Source organism: Phoca vitulina, unplaced genomic scaffold (assembly GCF_004348235.1).
Source record: "Phoca vitulina isolate PV1807 unplaced genomic scaffold, GSC_HSeal_1.0 scaffold21, whole genome shotgun sequence".
Lineage (NCBI taxonomy): Eukaryota > Metazoa > Chordata > Mammalia > Carnivora > Phocidae > Phoca > Phoca vitulina.
In genome coordinates this window covers 12471336-12491411 of record NW_022589724.1, presented here as the reverse complement: position 1 = coordinate 12491411, position 20076 = coordinate 12471336, and the positions used below count along the sequence as shown (strand labels likewise).

The window sequence follows — 20076 nt, the reverse complement described above, 5'->3', positions numbered from 1 at the left end:
GAGCACTGTGGGCAGGGGGAGGTAAATGAAAACAGGCTAAGAAGTAAATGAATGAGAAGTACAATGTGATAACAGGGAATAAACACTATTCTCTCCTGAAATCTGACCTGAATAAAAGTTACTCTGGCCAGAGGAACTAGATGGAGAAAGGTTTTTCAGTTTAATTTTGGAAAAAAAAATTTTTTTTCTTTAATACTTGAGTATAGAGAGTAAGGGGAACAAGCTAGTCAAAGGTAAAGAGAGAGAAAATTTAAAATAATTAATGGCATGCTAGGACCCACGGTGTGAAGCAGGAGTTAGGAAAATCTGACAAGACTGAAGGTAGGAGGGTGAAGAGTTGGAGAGGTTCTGCCAGTAACGGGTGACAGGGGCTGAATAAAGAAACAAAGCATCCGGATAGCACCGCAGGCTCAGCAGAGATCTGAGACCATGAATGTGTAGTAGTACTAACCCACAGGGCTATGGGATTGCCCTCTGCAGGATTTTGAAAGTTGAGAAGCTATAAATCATAAGATGGGTTCAGGATAACAAGGCCGACTGACAGGAGGAAAGGCGAGGGGCAAGATGATGGAGTGATGAACTCGAGCTCTGGCTAGATGGAGGACTTGACAAAACACGAGATAACAGGTGGAGGCCACAACTGTGGATGGGTAGATGGCCTAGGGCAGTTGTTCTCAACTTGACTGCACCAGAAAATCACCTGGGGAGTTTAAAAAAATCCTGATGCTCAGACCAATTAAATCAGAATGTCTAGGGCTAAGATGTAGGCAAGCAGTATTTTTTTTTTTAAAAAGGCCTCCCCTGGTGACTTCAAAGTGCAAAGCCGAGAACCATGGACCTAGGAATACTAGATCACTGTAAGAAGAGAAGAACGCAAGAAGGGTGGAAACTCAGGAAGATCAGCAGTTACAGGATGGCTGAAAACAAGGAGGCTGTGAAGGAGCAGTTCAAGTCATGTGAGAATGGGGAAGAGCTGCAGAAAAGAAGTAGGGGGTCTCTCCATAGTACTCTCAACACTGCCAGTTACCAGAAACTTCAGATTCACAGCAACTGGAGAAAAGTCCCATACAGATACTCTATCCCTGTGGATTACTTCCGGGGTTATTTTTAGGTTATCACTAGCTGTACAGAGCAGCATGCTGGTTTAAGAGCCTGGGCTGGAGCAGATCGCTGGGATTTTTATACCAGCTTCACAGCAAACGGAGTATCCTTGGATAAACTACTTCTTTATCTCATTTTTTAAAAAAAGTGTGGACAATTAATACCTACCTCATAAAGCAGTGAGAAATAGATGAGATTAAGCCACAAGGTAAACATTCAATGATAGCTATTACTGTTTTTAATTTTAAGGACATTTTCCACTTTTCTGAGTTACCAAGAGATTTAGAAATGTCGAACATTGATGAGGCTTATACACCAGAATGGAAGAACTGGAAATTCATGTATTTAAAGATTCTTTCATAGATATTTAAATCTTAAGCCATTATGTTGGATTTTTAAATTAATTTTTATTTTTTAAAGATTTTTTAAATTAATCTCTATACCCAATGTGGGGCTCAAACTCACAACCCCAAGATCAAGAGTTGCAGGCTCCACAGACTTAGCCAGCTAGGTGCCCCTATGTGGGTGTTTCGTCTTACTTTGTTTGAGAGAGAGAGCGAGAGAGCATGAGCACTGGGGGGCAGGGGCAGATGGAGAGGGAGTGAGAGACTCTTAAGCAGGCTCCACGCCCAGCACGGAGCCCAACACGGGGCTGATCTTACGACCCTGAGATCATGACCTGAGCTGAAATCAAGAGTTGGACACTTAACCGACTCAGCCACCCAAGCACTCGGGGTTTTTTAAAACATAAAATCACCCTTGTGTATTAAGAAAGATTAAAGGGGGAAGAGGAATCATCAAAAGTCCCAAATCATGGTTAAAACAGAGCAAGTCAAAACATGGCATAAAACACATCTAATGTAAAGTTTAAATTATATGCAGTATATAGGCTAAAGTTATATTCAAAATTAAAATTATGCTATTTAGGAACCAATTCAAAATCCTACAGAGATCATCCAAAAGCATAGAGGCAATTAAGTACAACAGAGAGGAACATTAAATATCACCAATGATCCACTGAAAGTGGCCTGAGCTCTCCTTTTAAACCACTAGAGAGGTTCTCAACTGGGCAGAGGCAATGCACAGTCCTGGCTTCTCTGAATTCCTCTACCCTCAGAGCCTCACTCAAAATGTGGGATTCCACTGCCACAAGAACCCTTCCCTTGGCTCTGCTACAGGGAGAGCTCGCCACGCTCAGAGCTGAGGGGAGAAGGCCAGACACAGATGAGCAAAGTAACTCCCAGTTACTATGTAATCCAAGCACACTGCCTTCCAGGATGGAGACGTTTTGAGGGATTCCAGAAGAGACTGTTTTGTTGACCATTAAATCACCATGCCCATGGCAGTCCCCAGAGCAAACGCTACAAGGCAGCCTTCTCACCCTAGTCCAGGCCAGGGGGAGGCCCCTCTGCACAACCCCTAACACCGGGTGAGCCCTCAATCCAGTGGTAGCCATGTCCCAGGCTGCAGGCCCAGCAGAACCATAACTGGGGATTTTAATAATAACCTTAGTTCTTTATGAAATAGAATCTCCCCTAACACCTACATCCATTTGATTTTCAGAAATTTGATTTTATTACATTTTCAGGAACACACTGGATATAAAAGGAATGCACCTCCTCTATGTCTGGTCAATGGTTTTGATTTGTTTCATTTTTAAAGGATAAAATGATCCTGGAATGTGAGTGAGCAATGTTGGGGAGACAGAAAGCACAGGAAAATTTCAATGTGCCACTCCTGAGGAATGATTTCTAAATTAAATTCTCTATCAGAAGCTAGTCACTCTGTCACAAAACTCGTAATTAAGGTCCCGCCGCCCTCAAGCGCGGGGGGGGGGGGGGGGGGGGGGGGGGAGGTGCTCTCAGCAGGCACCTGCAGGGCTGCACCCGCCAGCAGCAGCAGGACTGGGAGCCGGAGTGCAGGCAGGTACACCATCCACGGGGCTTCCTCAGAGGAAGTGAAGTCTAAAAGGTTGTGAGGGATGAATCACAGGCAAAAGAGAGAGGCCTTCAGGGTCCTGCTTTCCATTGTGAGCTAGAAGGACATCTATTCAGGGAACACTTCAAAGAGCTCCAAGCAACTGGTAAGAAATATTCAGGGGTTCTGCTGGACTTTATAGCAGCTTTATCTTCGTGAAGCCTAATCGCCTCTCGGCACAAGGGTTTTCAACTTCTGAGCTGATGGAATGGCCTTCTTTCATCTTAGGTGATTTTTATTTCCTAACAGCTCAGTCTCTAAAATTGTTACTCTTTTTCATCATTTTGGCTTACTGTTTCATCCCTCTACTCTTTAGCTCCCCCCTCTCTCAAGTTTTTGATTTGCTAGTGTGCACCACTTTAAATGATTTATTTTACTGGTTCATATTCTAATTTCGTTCTGAGCAGGAGGGAAGGAAGCCTGGTGCGAAGGGAAGCTCCCTGGAGAGAGGGCGGGCTGTGCCCCTTCAGTCGGCTGGCAGCAGCCTCTGCAGCAATCCTAACGCAAAGCTACACCTCCCAGAACGGCGGCACAAGGTCCTCACACAAGGCTTGAAGGGAGAATGTGGATTCCTTGAGAGCAAAGTTCACCTTGCTTAACAGCCCCAGATCGTGCTTTTTTATAGTTCTGCTGGGTGGCTCAGTTGAACCAATTTATCTGATTCTCGGAATTTATCTCCTCTGCTCCATGCCACCAAGCTTGTTAATATGTCATGTAAAATGAGGCTGACTGCTGTATCAGCAGGTCCCCTACTTCACAGAGTCCGTGCCTGCAATTTCCCATGATTAAAGGCTTCTGTTGTTGTTACTTGTTGCCTGTGCCCTGGAAGGCTGTTACCGTGTGTTTATGATCAGTATGTGTCATGACTCATGTTACTTCCATATTGCATCTATCTTTTCAACAACGGTATTGCATCAAAATGAGCTTCTTCAGCAACACAAAGCACACCTTCTGGTACAACTTGAACTCTGCAGACACAAGATTCCCCACAAAATACATAATAACCAATACTGAGTTAGCTTTATGGGAAAACACAAACTATTTCCACTGGACAGTACACTTATATACTACAGAATACAAAAGATTCCATTACCATTGAAAACAAGAGATCTTTATTAATTTTACCACACCCTCCCCCCAAAAAACCCCAATTCACTAAACCCAATTCACTAAACCTCTGTGACAACAGAGCTGCCCTAGTTGGAACTGGATAGAGCATGGTGTTTTGCTAATAGCAACTAAGTAAGCCAGGCGCCCAGCAGAAGCTATGGTTCCAGCACACAGTGCTCAAAAACACAGGAGACCCTCAAACATACCACATGCTCAAACTCTTTTCACATCAAAACGAAACTAATGGGACTCAGTGCTCTTCTACAAAACTGGCTAAAGCAGAATGTGATGTTTAAATTCTTCTGTGTATAAAATAAAATTCTTGGATGGAGGAAAAGTGGGGGGCACTGATGATTTGCCCATCAACCAACTCAGGAGAGTACTGGGCTCTGCACCCCCTGAAAGTCAGATCTTAGTGTAAAGATTATTTATGGTAAGACAGGCATTCCCATCGGAAAACCTTGGGGAGGGGATTCAGATTTGTAGGTAAGCATGTTATTAATAAAACCCTGTTTCTATTTTAATGTGCTATTAGAAATAGTGAAATAAAGATTTCATTTGGTCCAATAAATTTCATTAAAGTCCATCACCACTGAAAGCATCCCCAAATCTGACCATCTACCTCAGATCACAAGGGCCAAGTGACACTGAACTAAAGACACTGAAAAATCCACCATTACCACTGGAAAAAATTCAAAGTTCGTTCATTCAACCAGCAATAATTGAGTGCCTAGTACACACTGGACATTGAACAGTAAATAAGACACTATCCCTACCCTCAAGACCTTACAATCTAATTGGGAAAAGAGACAACTGAACACATTTACAATCTGGATGGGTAAATTCAAGGCACTAAAGAAGGATATAAGAAGAGGTGCCTGGGATGCCTGAGTGGCTCAGTCGGTTAAATGTCTGCCTTCCGCTCCAGTCATGATCCCAGAGTCCTGGGATCGAGTCCCACATCCTCTCCCTCTGCCTGCCGCTCCCCCTGCTTGTGCTCTCTCTCCCTCTCTCTCTGACAAATAAATAAATATAATCTTAAAAAAAAAAAAAGAGGAAGAGGTGCCTCATAATGCAGTAAAAAGCTAAAGTCTAAATAGACTTGAATGAGTAGAAGTAAAACAAAAAGGAAGGGAGGGAAAAAAAAAGGAAGGAAAGAGAATTCTAATACACAGCATATTCAGGGGAACGTCAGTAATTCAATACTGCTGAAGAATTAGGTACAAGGGCTCAGTTCCTAAAGAACTATGCGTGTCTTGTTAAGGAGCCTGAATGTTAACCTAAGTCAATGAGGGAACCATGGTAATATTTTAAGCACATGATCTAAGATTAGTGCTCCAGGAGGATAAGGCTACAGTAAGAAAAATAAAGCAGAAAGGGAGCAAGGCTGTTGGTAGAGATACCAGTGAATAGAGACAGTTTCAATAATCTAGAGTAGAGATAAAGGGTACTGCACTCATGATGTAGGAAAATGGTCGGATAATGCATTAACAGAACCATCACTGAATATTAACACTGAATTATAACTGTCATGTTGCTTTTTAGAGCTATCACACTGTCACCCAATTCGGTGTCTTCCCAGGCTCAGGTTAAAGAGGCTCAACAGCCTCATTCATTCTCCCAAAAGTGGTCCTGGCAGCAATGACCCTAACTGATCAACACATGACCAAAGTTCAAGAGCATCCTCAGAACTGAACCCAGAAAAGAAGCTCTCGATTTACAATTCCACTACGGCTCAGAACACCAATGTATTAAGGAATTTAAGGCAAAGATCATACTATCTAAAAATATTATTTGAAATGCTAAAATTTACATTAAAAACAATTAGTTTCTGACAGGATGTTCACAGACATCCTGATACAATGAGTATTTAAATTCCACTCAAAAGCTATGCAGCAGGTATAAAAGTTGCTGTGCTAAAAAGGTTTGAAAAGGTAGAAGGAACTTGAAAGGAAACTCCAGGGAAAGACCTTTGCTTTACTAGAGGGCAGTTAATATTTACAGATACAAGAAGTTATTTCCACACTAGCCTGGCACCTCCAGTCACTTAAAAGATAAAGCCTAGCACTGACCATTAGAACTTTACAAACAGAGGACAAAAAATAATAATCCAAGGAGAGGGAGAAGGGAAAAAAAAAGGGAGATGGAGGGAAAAAGGCAAGATGCCTCGCTAAGATACTCTTATCATCCAGCAATATGGCTCCTAAGGGCTAAAAAGAGAAGAAAGTGACTGGTTCCAGACTTTTGTAGGATTTCACCGCAGCTCCCAAACTATCAAACCACACTAGCTCTCAAAAAGGAAAAGCTCAAAGATCACTTAACCATTAACTCTGCCCAGTGAGGCTAGACTCATTAGTTTTTTTAGGAAATTAAAAAAAAAAAAAATCTTGGGAATAAGAGCCCTGAATTTTAGGCTCTAATTTGAATATTATCTTGAACATTACAGGCAGTAATCCCACAAAAGTCTGCCATCTAGAACATATTACAAAATGACTAAGCATCAGTTCAATACAAAAACTGGAAAGGAAGGTGCCTCAGTGGGTTGGGCATCCCACTCTTGATTTCGGCTCAGGTCATGATCTCAGGGTAGTGGAATGGAGCCCCACATCGGGCTCTCTGCTCAGCGGGGAGTCTGCTTCTCCCTCTCCCTCTGCCCCCCCACCACCCATGGTCACATGCCCTGTGTGCGTTCTTTCTCTCAAATAAATAAATGAAATTAAAAAAAAAAATAAAAGAATGGCTTTCAAGTTTATAAATTATCTCAGTTTAAAAAATTTTTTAAATTAGTTTTTAAAGATTTTATTTATTTATTTGACAGAGAGAGAGAGAGAGATGGCACAAGTAGGCAAACTGGCAGCCAGAGGGAGAGGGAGAAGCAGGCTCTCCGCTGAGCAGGGAGCCTCACGCGGGCTCAATCCCAGGATTGGGATCATGACCTGAGCCGAAGGCAGACGCTTAACTGACTGAGCCACCCAGGCGCCCCCTCATTTTTTTTTTTTAATTGCAGGCTTACAGGAATTGTGAGACATTTGTGAAGTCTGAATAATCTGAGCAAGAACTGTTCGCTGTATTAATCACATTGAGCTCCATTTTTTAAAGTTTATTTATTTATTTATAGTAATCTCCGCACCCAAGGTGGGGCTCAAATTTGCAACCCTGACGTCAAGAGTTGCAGGCTCTACCAACTGAGCCAGCCAGGTGCCCCTGAGCTCCATTTTTTAATACAGGCCAATACTTATTAGCTCTGTCTCTTTCTAAGAGGACACAATTCAATAGAACACTGAATCTAAATTAACTAGATACCATTACACACTGTATTTAATTTAAAAAAATAACCAATTGGTTTTTAAAAGTTTTATAACTTTTCTTAGCCATTTACTATAATATCTGCATGACTTAAATGCTTTTAACAATTAGGTGTCCATGATTAATCTCTTTAATGTGACAACCAGATAATGGAGTAATATAAGCTTTTGAAATAGGCTCCATTTCCACCAGTTGCAAGCACAAAGTAGGAGAGTTTCAGTATCTGCTTATTTTATGTACACTTTACCTTATTTCAAAAAAGATTTGAGAGACACAGACCATGTGTTCAGAAAATATATTCTTCAATAAAATACAGAACATTAGCACACTATTTTAACCAAAATATTGTTGCCAGTGTTCTTTAGCTTTCCTTGTCAAAATGTTAACAAGTTTGCAATTTCACTAAATAACAGTGGGGGGGGGGAAGCACAAACTGTAGTTCTATGCCTAAAATAACTCATTAAACTGGGAAGTATCTTTATTTCAGTAAGAAAGTAATGAGATCAAACACATAAGTAATTTTGAAGGTGGGACCAGAAGAAAGGAACTTATCCAAAAAAAAGGGTTAAGATTTAATTTATACATAAATTAAGCTGCTGACTATTTGCTCTATGTTGAATTACCCATTTCAGAAAGGTATTCACAAGATTCCTTTAACTAGCTGTTCATTATAATCTGTTATAAACTAATTGCATTTTCTTCATTCTATTTTCAGGATCCTGTTACTGTCAGTCACAAAGGTAACTATATGGGGCATTAGAAAATAAATACAAAGCCTCTCTATAGTATTTTAACTAAGCTAAGTGTTTGCACTATTCTCAAACACAAAGTATTTAAAGAAAACTCTAAACATAAAATAAATAAAACAATTGTGGAGTTGTCTCAAGTCTAACAGCACAGGTTACTTGGAATATTAGGCTACATCACTAGTGTTCATTCTAATTAAAGAAGTATGACTTTACCATTATGTATATATAATTGAGGGAAGGGGAATATCATAGTTCTATGTTGAAAGAAGTCAAATTTTTCCAAATTGAGCTGTAAATTTAATAATTCCAATTTAAGAACAAGATTTAAAAATTGCAGTTATAAAACCAGATTACTTAAGAGTCTTGGAAAAAATGTTAAAATACACCTTTAAGTAAAAATGTGTAAAAGCCAATAAAGTTTGGAAAAGAATGAGGGGTTTGCCTCACCAGTAATAAGGTAATAAAACTTCATTAATTAAAACAGTGGATACTAGTACAAGAATAGATCAATGAAACAGCACTGGGAGCCTTGAGACATATGCAAGTATACAGACGAATTTAGTCTATAATAAAGGCAGTATTTCAAAACCGTGGAACGATAAAATAGTAATTCACTAAGTGATTTTGGGACAAGTGGCTAAATATTTAGGTGAACCTAAAATTAAGGCTCTGGCTCTCATCATATAATGAAGTAAAACGAGTATATTACAGGATAAAATGTAAAACAAAACAAAAACAAGAAACAACCAACGAAGGGGCGCCTGGGTGGCTTAGTCGTTAAGCATCTGCCTTCAGCTCAGGTCACGATCCCAAGGTCCTGGGATCGAGCCCCACATCAGGCTCCCTGGAGGCCTGCTTCTCCCTCTCCCACTCCCCCTGCTTGTGTTCCCTCTCTCGCTGTGTCCCTCTGTCAAATAAATAAATAAAATCTTAAAAAAAAAAAACCAACGAAGAAAATTCAAATTACTAAAGAAAAACAGATATTAACTATATAATAATTGGAGAACTAGATACAAAATTACACAAGTCAAAAACATTTAAAAAAAAAAAAGCCCTGAGAACCCAAAACACAGGCACACATACTTTTCTCCATGTTAAATATATGAACATAGTTGAAAGACAAAAAAAAAAAAAAAAAAAAAAAGCTAGGGAAAAAACTTCAACCTATCACAGAAGAACAATCTTCATATAAAGATTAACAGAGCAATGGATTGCAGGACAAAGGATTATGAGTATGTAATTTACAACTAGATGTAACTAGCGTATCAATATATGAAAAATGTTCAATGGAACCAGTAATTAAAGGAATGAAAATAAAACAGTGAAAAGCCTGATACTTAGTAAAGGGAAATGGGCACCATCATACATTTTTACCAGGACTATGAATAGATACAACTTTCTATAGGGCAATATGTATCAAAGTTTAAAATGCGCAGGCTTCTGGCCCAGTAATTCCTCTTTCAGGAATGTAAACTAAGGAAATCCTCTCTCAAAGATATACACATATGAATTCACCACAGTGTTTGTTACCTTGATGAACTGACAACCTAAATGCCAATTAATAACAACAAATACATACTAGTACCTCATAAACAAAAATGCTATGCATCTATTTAAAATGATACAGAGATTATATATTTACTGACATGGAAAAAAATGGTCATGACACTACATGTAAACTCCATGTGAGCAGGCTGGGCAAACCCTGGATGTCCTGTTCTTCAACCTTATTTCCAGCACCTAGAATAGTGCCTTGTACAAAAGAGCTTCCCAGAAAGCATTTACTAAACAGATTAATTTTAAAAGCAAGCTACAGAACAATAATCATAATGTTGACCCCCCCTTCTCTCTCTCCCTCCCTTCTATCTCCTTTCTCTCTCTACACACACACACACACACACACACACACACACACGCACACACACACAAACACACACACAAAGACAGTCACAAAAGGTTAGGGAGTTTTGGTTTGTGTGTTTAACTTCCTTCTTTATTCCACTCTGTACTGTCTAAATTCCTTACATAGTAAACATTTTTTATGATTGGAAAAAAGTAACAAAATTGATTTTTAAGAACTCATATATTAAAAATGAACTCCAGAAAGTGTTCAGTGACGACAGCTCACAAACTACAAAAACTAAGATCAGCAATATCCAAGTGGCATTTTCTTTCATCTCCAAAGAAATACTGGTAGGTCTTCTACAATGTAGCATCTTTCTCCAGTACCAGGAAATGCCACCCTATACTAATAAAATGCAGAACTTCCAAAAGAAAAAGCACATTTTTTTCTGTAGTAAAAGGGGGGGGGGGAGCAACAAATTTCTTAAAAGTCCTCCCATCTCCTCTATTAACACATGCCCTCTTCTAGTTGGTGATAAAGATTACTATGTATAGTCATTTTTTTTTTTCAGGCTAAAATGCCAGTGAATCCATCAGAAATGTGCTCTATGCAGTTCATTCATTTCTTTGGAAAAACAGATTTTATTTTAAAGACATTTAAAAAATTGAAATATCAAAACTAGCCACATACCCTCTGTCATTATTCATCCCACCACCCTGTTTTATATTACTCACAGACTTTATCACTACCTGAAATAACCTTATTCGAATTTTTATTATCTGTCTCTCCCTTCTAGAATGTAAGCTCTATGAAGACAGGAATTCTGTCCTTCTCACCACTGTGTCCCCAGTGAATGGCATCTAGTAGGCCTCAAGGAGTATTTGTTGAATGAAAAAGGGGTGTGTGGGGGGGGAGGGACAAATCTAAGGAAGACTATAAATAAGGAATTGGAAAAAAGAAGAGAAAACCACAATGAAATGTACAAGCTGACATGACTCAAGGCTATAACGTCAGCCCGGAGGTTTGGTGGACATTTTTCAAGGTGGACAGGTGCTTCACACCTATCTAAAAGCATAGAGCTCTTCCAGGAAGAAGAAAATCCACAGGGAGGTCCCCGGGTAGCTGTGTGCAGCTCCCAGAAGACTGGGAACGATCATCATCATAACAGAAATGTCGTCCAGATCGAGAAAACAACAGCAACAACATACTATACATCTTGGCCCAGATGAAAAATCAAACGAATTCTCGACACAATGAAACCAAGCAAGCAACCTTCCGCCCGACACGTAGAAAGAGCACAGTCTCCTTTCCCCTGGCCGTGCAGTCGCCCGCAGCCCAGCAAAACCCCTCACTCATCACTTTCCCCCCTCAAGGACCCCCGCCCCAGCTGGTCCAAGGGGAAAGGGAATGGGGGGCGGGGAACAGTATGAGAATCAGCTTTCTCCACCCCCACCCGAGCCCAATCCTCTCCAAAGCGCAATGCCTCCCACCCACCCACCCCGAGGCCCTGACCCCCGCGCCAACGGCTCCTCCAGCAGCCCCTCACTCACGTGTAGATGATGGCCATGAAATGCATCAGCCACAGCACCAAGAAGAGGACGAACCCGAAGACGGCCATTCCCTCCAAGGCCAGGTCCAGGAGCGCCATCCCCCGGCCTGGCCTGGCCCGCTCCGGCCGCCGCCGCGGACCGCGCTCCCGCAGGAGGACAGGGTGGGCGCCCGGCGCGGGGGCGCAGTAGGGGAGAGGAAGGTGGGGAGAGGAAGGGGCGGAGGGGGGTGGGGACGGAAGGGGCGGGCAGGGCCTGCGCGCCCCGCCCGCGCGCACTCGTTCGCGCTCTGTCCTGGGCGCGCTCGCTGCTGCGGGCGCTGCGGTGGCCGGGCTCCGTGGTCAGAGCGGCCGTGGCCCGCGCTCAGGCTCGCCTCTCCACACCCTCGCGGTCGCCGGCCGGACACTGCGCGCCTGCGCCCCCGATGCCAACGCCCCGCCGCCTCGCCGCCCGGCCCCGGGCCGCACAACTCCGCACCCTGCTCCGCCGCCGCAGCTCCGCGCACTAATCGAAACCGGCAGCCAGCGCTCCGACTCTCCGGCGCGCCCCGCCCCGCCCCCGCCCCCGCCCTCCGGAACGGCGGCGCCCGTCCCTCTAAGGGGTGGTGCGCGACGCTGCTCCCCGCCCACCCTGCCGCCCTCGCGCCCGCTGCGTCACCGTCACCGTCACCGTCGGGAGCGCGCCCCTGGGAGGCTTCTGCTGGACGCGAGCCCGCCTTCCCCGCGGGCTCCTGTCTCCCGCCGCGCCTAACCCTCGGCGTTGGGCGGCGGCGCCCGGGGCGGCCAGGAGTGCCGTCCTGGGCCGGCCTCCCTCGGCGGTGGCGGCACGTGACCCTGTGTCCCGCTCGAAGGCTGCTTGCCCTCTGCCGGGCTCCAGTGTTTCCGAGCGCCCCAGAGAAACATACGGAGTTCCAGGCGGCCGCCCGAGTTGTCTCGAAATCTAGCTTCCAAAGCTGTGTTTGCAGCTTCTCCGCCCGACACTGCTCAGAGGGGCTTAGGCCCTCCTCCAGGCCACGTTCCTGGGCGCTTGGCTGTCCCATTGCCTTCCTCCCTCACTGCTTTTAATGCTGTGTTGTCTTGGATCACAGCCGACCCGAGAGCAAAATAATCTTATTCCTCACAGATCTGTAAGCACCATAGAGACAGCGTGTAATGTAAAAGAAATTCTCAAACTCGGAATGTAAGGAATCAGTATCAAAGTCCCCTAAGACTACTGTCCAATACGGTAGCCATACGGGGCTATTGAGCGCTTAAAATGTGGCTGGTAGGAATTGAGACGTCCCGTGCGTCTAAACCATACACCGGATGTCAAAGACCACCTCCTTAATACATTTTATATTGATTACATGTCGAAGCAATATTTTTGATATATTGGGTTAAATTAAAAATTACTAACTTCACTGTTTTTGTTGTTTTACTTTTTAAATGTGGCTAGCTACTAGAAAATTTTAAATTACACATGTGGATAGCACTGCTCTAAAATGTAAAGAAGTGGCACTTTGGACAATAAGTTAACTTAGCCTTTATCTTAATTTTAAATCAGTTCAGAGAGATGTTTTAATCTAGTACTAAATGTTTCTGTTTGTTTCTTTAGCCTAGATGAGTTTATATTGTTTCTTGATTGTTTTATGTTTAGACAATGTTTATTATTTCAAGTGATTTCCTTTTAAATAATCCATGACCTCCCTTGAGAGATTTCAGAATTGAATTCAATTTTGAAAAGAAGTTGGTTATTTTATCGTTGCTATTTATTATGTTTGATATTGATTAAATGAACTATCTTAATCTACAGTTAAATGGTAAACTATAATCAGTGAAGAGTTTAATGTCTGTACTGAGAACCAATTCTGCATTCACTATACTCTGTGTTTTACTGGGGTAAAATCAGTAAGAAAGAACAATGTTTACAAATGAAACTTCCATTCTTCAGTTACTGGTTAATGAATTAAAGTTATAGCGGGATAGAATACTACCAGCAAAATAACTATAAATGGAAATTTTAAAAACATCACCATTGTAGTTCATTAATTCTAGGATTCATTTTAAAAAGAAAAAGATTTTTTAATTAATTTATTTGAGAGAGAGAGAGTGAGAGTGGTGGGAGGGACAGAGGGGGAGAGAGAGAATCTCAAGCAGACTCTGCGATAAGTGCAGAGTCCTCCTACCCCATACTTGGGGCCTTGATCTCACAACCCTAAAATCATGACCTGAGCCAAAACCAAGAATCTAATGCTTAACCCACTGAGCCACCCAGGTACCCCCAGGACTCACTTTAAAAAACTCTTTAACATGGGGCACCTGAGTGGCTCAGTTGGTTAAGTCCCACTTCCGGTTTCAGCTCAGATCATGATCTCAGGTTGTGAGATTGAACCCCGCCTCTTAAGATTCTCTCTCCCTCCGCCCCTCCCCCTCTTTAAAAAAACAACACTTTAACACATTTTAACATTTCTGAAATGTAAATGTATCTCACAGTAACATCTTAACACTAACTGGTAGATGATTTTTTCTTGATCATATGTAAGTAACAGTGCATCTTACAATGAATGCTCTCTTATATTCAATGAACTATATCAGTTGGTCAATTAAAGCATTTTGTTATATTCTGCTTTTCTCCAAAATGTTTTTTTGGAACGTTACAACAAAAGATTTTATATAGTATGAACAATAACATGGAAAATGAGGCCAAGAAAAGTGAAAGAAGCACATATTCTTAAGAACAGAATTGGTATAATTGAGTATAATCAGTAGATTAAAGATCAGCTATGTTGTACATAGGCCTAGTTAAACTTGGTCTTGTCCAAACCATTCTATAGTATCTATAGAATATTAGGATTACATATTCTAAAATGAATATGCATGAATATGTAATCCTAACATTAGAATATATAATCCTAACATTCTATAGATACTGTAAAAGTGTATATTTCTTCCACGTAGCACAGGAACATAGGAATCTAGCAAAGACCCTGTCCACTGATCTTACTTTTTGGCAGTTAACTTTCTTTTTTTTTTGGTTGTCTAAAGGGCCCTCCTCTCTTTCAGAAAACCAGTTTTCACCGAGGTCAGGGCTTCTGATTCTTTCCAGGGACAATCCAGTAGCATTAGTGTATATTAGAATTCATACAGTTTGAGGAGCAATATTTTCAGAGACAAACAAAATCCAAATTTGAGTCATTTAATGGCCCTAGATATTTTAGTTTATAAAACCTTAACAAGAAAAGAATTCAAAATATCTGGTTCAAACCAAGTAGTTAGAACACATTTTTGGCTTGAACCAAACCCAAACCAAAATATTTAGCTGACTCGAAACTGAAACTGAAATGAAATTGTATTGGTTCTAGCCCAATGTCCCAGAAAAGATAGGGCAGAAGGCTGGGAGAACACAGGTACAGAAGTTACTCCAGAGAAACAAAACAATTTATCTTTGGCAAGTTGATACTCTTAGTTACATTATGCCCCAACTGCCTGTATTTAAAAGTTAGTGTTACATTTTTTAAAGTTACATTTTTAACAATCAGGATTCCTGATTTGGGTTGTGTCTAAGAAAAACATCATCTTTGGTAAGATTCTAGATAAGTTTAAAAATGTGGCACTGAAAGGCTATGCAGAGAAAAAAAGACAAATTACGCCAGGTGATTATAAATATTTGTCTTTGAAGAATGAAATGTGTTAATATTTTTTACCTGCCATTTTATGTTGTTGATTTCCTATAATGAGCATTATTGTTTTTATGGTGAAAAATGGCCATTTTTCTATGTTACAAAGGAGTTAATAAAAACCAAGTAGAAATTTTTCATAACTTTTCTTCAAATTATGAGTGGTACAGTCACTTTGGAAGATAGTTTGGCAGTTACTTACAAAACTAAACATACTCTTACCATACGATCCAGCAATCACATCCTTGGTATTTACCCAAATGAGTTGAAAACATGTCCACACAAAAACCTGCATACAGATGTTTATAAGAGCTTAAATCATAATTGACAAAACGTGGAAGCAACCATGTCCTTCAGTAGATGAACGGATAAATAAACTGTGGTACGCCCAAACAATGGAATATTATTCAGCACCAAGAAGAAATGAGCTATCAAGCCATGAAAGACTTGGAGGAAGCTTGAATGTATATGACTAAGTAGAAGACTCTTTCCCACTATATGACATTCTGGGAAAGGCAAAACTATGGAGACAGTAAAAAGATCAGTGGTTGTCTAGGGAGGAGGCAAGGGATGAATAGGCGGATCACAGAGGATTTTTAGAGCAGTGAAACTATTCTGTACAATACTATAATGGTGGATACACGTATTATACATTTGTCAAAACCCATAGAATTTACAACACCAAGAGTGAATTCTAATATAAACTGTGGACTTTGGGTGATAACAATGTGTCAGTGGAGGTTCATCAGCTATAACAAATGCACCATTCTGGTGGAGATGTTCATAGTGGGGGAGACTGTGCATGTGTTGGGGCAGAAATTACGGAGAACTGTCCGTAATTTTTGCTCAATTTTGTTGTAAGCCTAAAAATCCAGAAAATAAAGTCTATCTTTTAAAAATAAGTACTCCACTGGGCGCCTGGGTGGCTCAGTTGGTTAAGCGACTGCCTTCGGCTCAGGTCATGATCCTGGAGTCCCTGGATCGAGTCCCGCATCGGGCTTCCTGCTCAGCAGGGAGTCTGCTTCTCCCTCTGACCCTCCCCCCTCTCATGCTCTCTCTCTATCTCATTCTCTCTCTCAAATAAATAAATAAAATCTTAAAAAAAAAAAAAAAAAGTACTCCACTCAAAAATATATATATTGAAAATGTTGTCTGGGTAAGTGAGATAAACTAGTTTGTCATCAGATACTAGGGCTTTGCACCTTCTAGGCACTCAAATATTTGTTGAACAAATGAATAATCTACATCGAGAGAAGTCACTGGAAAAACTGCTCATCTTTCTCCTTTGTTTGCAAATACTTTAAAAATATTTTTTCTTTGTGGAAAAAAATACACATGTACACATTAACTACCATAACCCCTCCTTCCTATTATACAATTAGATCACAGAGTGAGAGTAACTACACATTAGTTTGCCTAATCACAACCTGAAGACCTGCTCCAACGCCCATGCTCTACTTGACAGTCAACAGCATGATTTTTATGTCAGCATTGGACATATTTTCCATCTTTGTCATTATTATAAAGAAACTTTCATATAAACATTTTTAAAATCACAGTTCAGTTCCCTATGGTTAATGTGTTGTTTTTAAAAGACAGGTATACTATAAATTTTCAGCCCTATAAAAAAACTTTTTAAAAATAAAATTAAGCAAAACAAGGTGATGGATCCTCCAGAAATTGAGTAAATCTGAAGTTTCAAAAACAAAGTTAGAATCAATTGATTTGAAATTTGTGGTGCTAATGCCAAAAGAAACAATTTAATTCTTGTTCTTTCTTTTTTCTGTAAGCATGTTTGCAATTAGTTAGAAAAATGCCTTATCTACTTATTAGCTCAGGTGCTTAACTTAATGTTAGTTTTGTTACCCATGAAACAGGTAGGAACAAATCCTAAGATACTATGTAATATTACTGTGAATAGCCTTCAAATGCACAAAGGTTCTAAGCAAACTCAGTTCAGGGCCTGATCCTGACAATCCACAGGTAGAGTGTGTTTGTATGTATGGGTGTGGTCCAGGGGAGTGCCTGGAGTTCACTAGAGTTCATTTCATTCACAGGTGTTTTGCTAACTCAGACCCAAATGACTCATTAAAAAGATTTACCTCATACTCATTTTTCTTTTCAAATTTCATATTTAATTTTATTTTAATCCATAGTGTGCTAGTGTGCTAGGTTGAAGCACTAATGTTTATTCTTAAAGGAAGCTAAATTTAAGGGGTGCCTGGGTGGCTCAGTCGTTAAGCGTCTGCCTTCAGCTCAGGTCACGATCCCAGGGTCCTGGGCTCGAGCCCCACATCTGGCTCTCTGCTCAGCGGGAAGCCTGCTTCTCCCTTTCCCACTCCCCCTGCTTGTGTTCCCTCTCTCGCTGTCTCTCTCTCTGTTGAAAAATAAATAAAATCTTTTTTTTTTTAAAAAGGAAGCTAAATTTAAAATATTTGCAAATATGTCTCATATAAATGTCAACTTTTCTTTTTCAAAATGTTTTAAAAATTGCTTTTAATTTTTTTAAATTTTTAAAAAATTTATTGATTTATTTTCTTTAGATTTTTTAAAAAAGATTTTATTTATGTATTTGACTGAGAGAACACAAGTAGGCAGAGCGGCAGGCAGAGAGAGAGGGAGAAGCAGGCTCCCCACTGAGCAGGGAGCCTGAGATCCCAGGACCCTGGGATCATGACCTGAGCCGAAGGCAGACGCTTAACCGACTGAGCCACCCAGGCGCCCCAAGATTTTTTGTTTGTTTTTAAAGTAATCTCTACCCCCAATGTGGGGCTTGAACTCATTACACTGAGATCAAGAACTGCATGCTCCACTGGCTGAGCCAGCCAGGTGCCCCTAAAATCGCTTTCTTTTTAGATAGACTCAATTCAATTTATTTATTAAAGTTTATAATGTTAAAAACTTACCTAAGCTGTGTGTGTGTGTGTAAAAAAACTTGGTAGTTTATTGAAATAGACACTTTTACTGAACTGAGGATGATACTCTAATATTCACTGAACACAAGAACATAAGTTATATACCAGTGAGTTTTTGAAATATTAACTTGATTTTCACAAAAGTCATGAAATATATAATTAGAAGCCAAAAGATTAAGTTAGCTACCCAGGTGACACACCTGATAAGTGAGGGAGCTGGAGTTGGACCTTCAAAACCAATACTCTTTGTATAAGCAAGTAAAATATTAAGTTATTTTAAACAATATATAGTGGATGATCAATCCTCACAGTTCAGACTGCAAAGTAGATTTTTGTTTAGCATTATTTAGTTTGGAAACCAATGTTCTCTATAGGTCAATTTCACCATCGGAGATGTAGGAAAATATATTAAGAATAGATCATTTATTTTATGCTGATACACTGGCAATTTAAACATCTTGCTCTTTAACACATTTTTTGCTTCAGTTAAGAGGAATTTCATAAAATATGCTGTCATTTCAGAACAATTCATCTAAGAGAGTAAACAACAAGTAGAAGAATTAAAAAGAACAGTTTTTTTTCATAAGTGTTTTCTTCCCATAAAATAATTCAGGGAAATACCAATCAAATCTGCTTCTTCTGGTAGTTATTTCATTTATTATATTTATTCATTTATTATTATTATATATTAACAATATAATTCAAGTGTGAATTTAACTTTTACTAAGTAGCAAAGGCTGTTGAGATAACCTGTATCACCTGAGCTTAGGATCTCTACAAAATACCTTTTATCTTAAGAATGCTTTGTTTTAGGATTCAGTATAGACTATCAGTTAAGCACATCCACTGTGTCTTAGTTTGAATCCCAGTTCTACCATTTACTAGCTATATGTTGTGGGCATTAAAGTACATATTTTAAATATTCAGAACAGTTTCAAGCACATGTAAATTCTATGAAAGTTTTATTACCATTCCTTAATAGAGTTCATTCATTCTAATTTCATCTAGATCACTTGTTTTCTCCACTTCTCCCTCTGTTTTTACCTATAGAAAATAAAATTATACTTACAAGGATTTTTTTTTTTTAGCAAATCAGTCTATCTGTAATAGAAGCATATAACATTCTACAAGTCCTGCATTTTACACAAATAAGAATATCCTATAGATCTCATTTTCTTGCCAACATAACTGGTTTAGTCAATCAGAAACAAGTGCAATTAGATGACAATTGCATGGAATAGGAAAAATATAATTAAATAGTAAAGAGCAAACAAAGATACTTTTTTTAAAGATTTTATTTATTTATTCATGAGAGACAAAGAGAGAGAGAGGCAGAGGCAGAGGGAGAAGCAGGCTCCCTGCCAAACGGGGAGCCTGATGTGGGACACTATCCCAGGACCCCGGGATCATGACCTGAGCCGAAGGCAGATGCTTAACAGACTGAGCCACCCAGGTGCCCACAAAGATACTTTTATTCCATGAATAAATTCCTTTTATTTCAGGCCTTGAAATATAATATACCAAGCAAAGAATAAGATTAAAAAGGTATTTAGATATACAGGGGGCCTTCTGACATGTAAGAAACGGTGATATTGAATAAGTGTTCATAATATTTGTTGTAATAAATAACTTTAAAATACTCAGAATAAAATGCATCAGGCTATCAGGATTGACAGAGGCAAAGCTTCTAGAGTCTAGTTTACATGACAATATATATACATGTTTTATTGTGGTTTTTTTTTGGTTTGTTTTGTTTTTTTAGCTCAGACTTGGTTTTAAAAAAAAAAAGATTACAACAGGGCACCTGGATGGCTCAGTCAGTTAAGCATCTGCCTTCGGCTCAGGTCATGATCCCAGGGTCCTGGGATGGAGC

The 20076-nt window shown here is 40.1% G+C and overlaps 1 protein-coding gene across 1 annotated transcript in view; it reads right to left on the bottom strand.

Moving 5' to 3' along the window:
• The window catches only part of UGCG (UDP-glucose ceramide glucosyltransferase), a 35677-nt gene extending 23504 nt beyond the window's left edge, over positions 1-12173 (bottom strand). The window contains exon 1 of the mRNA XM_032418374.1: positions 11637-12173. Coding sequence (XP_032274265.1) covers positions 11637-11734 — 98 coding nt within the window. The 5' untranslated portion in view covers positions 11735-12173. The remainder of the gene's footprint in view (positions 1-11636) is intronic.
• Between the last annotated feature and the right edge of the window lie 7903 nt (positions 12174-20076).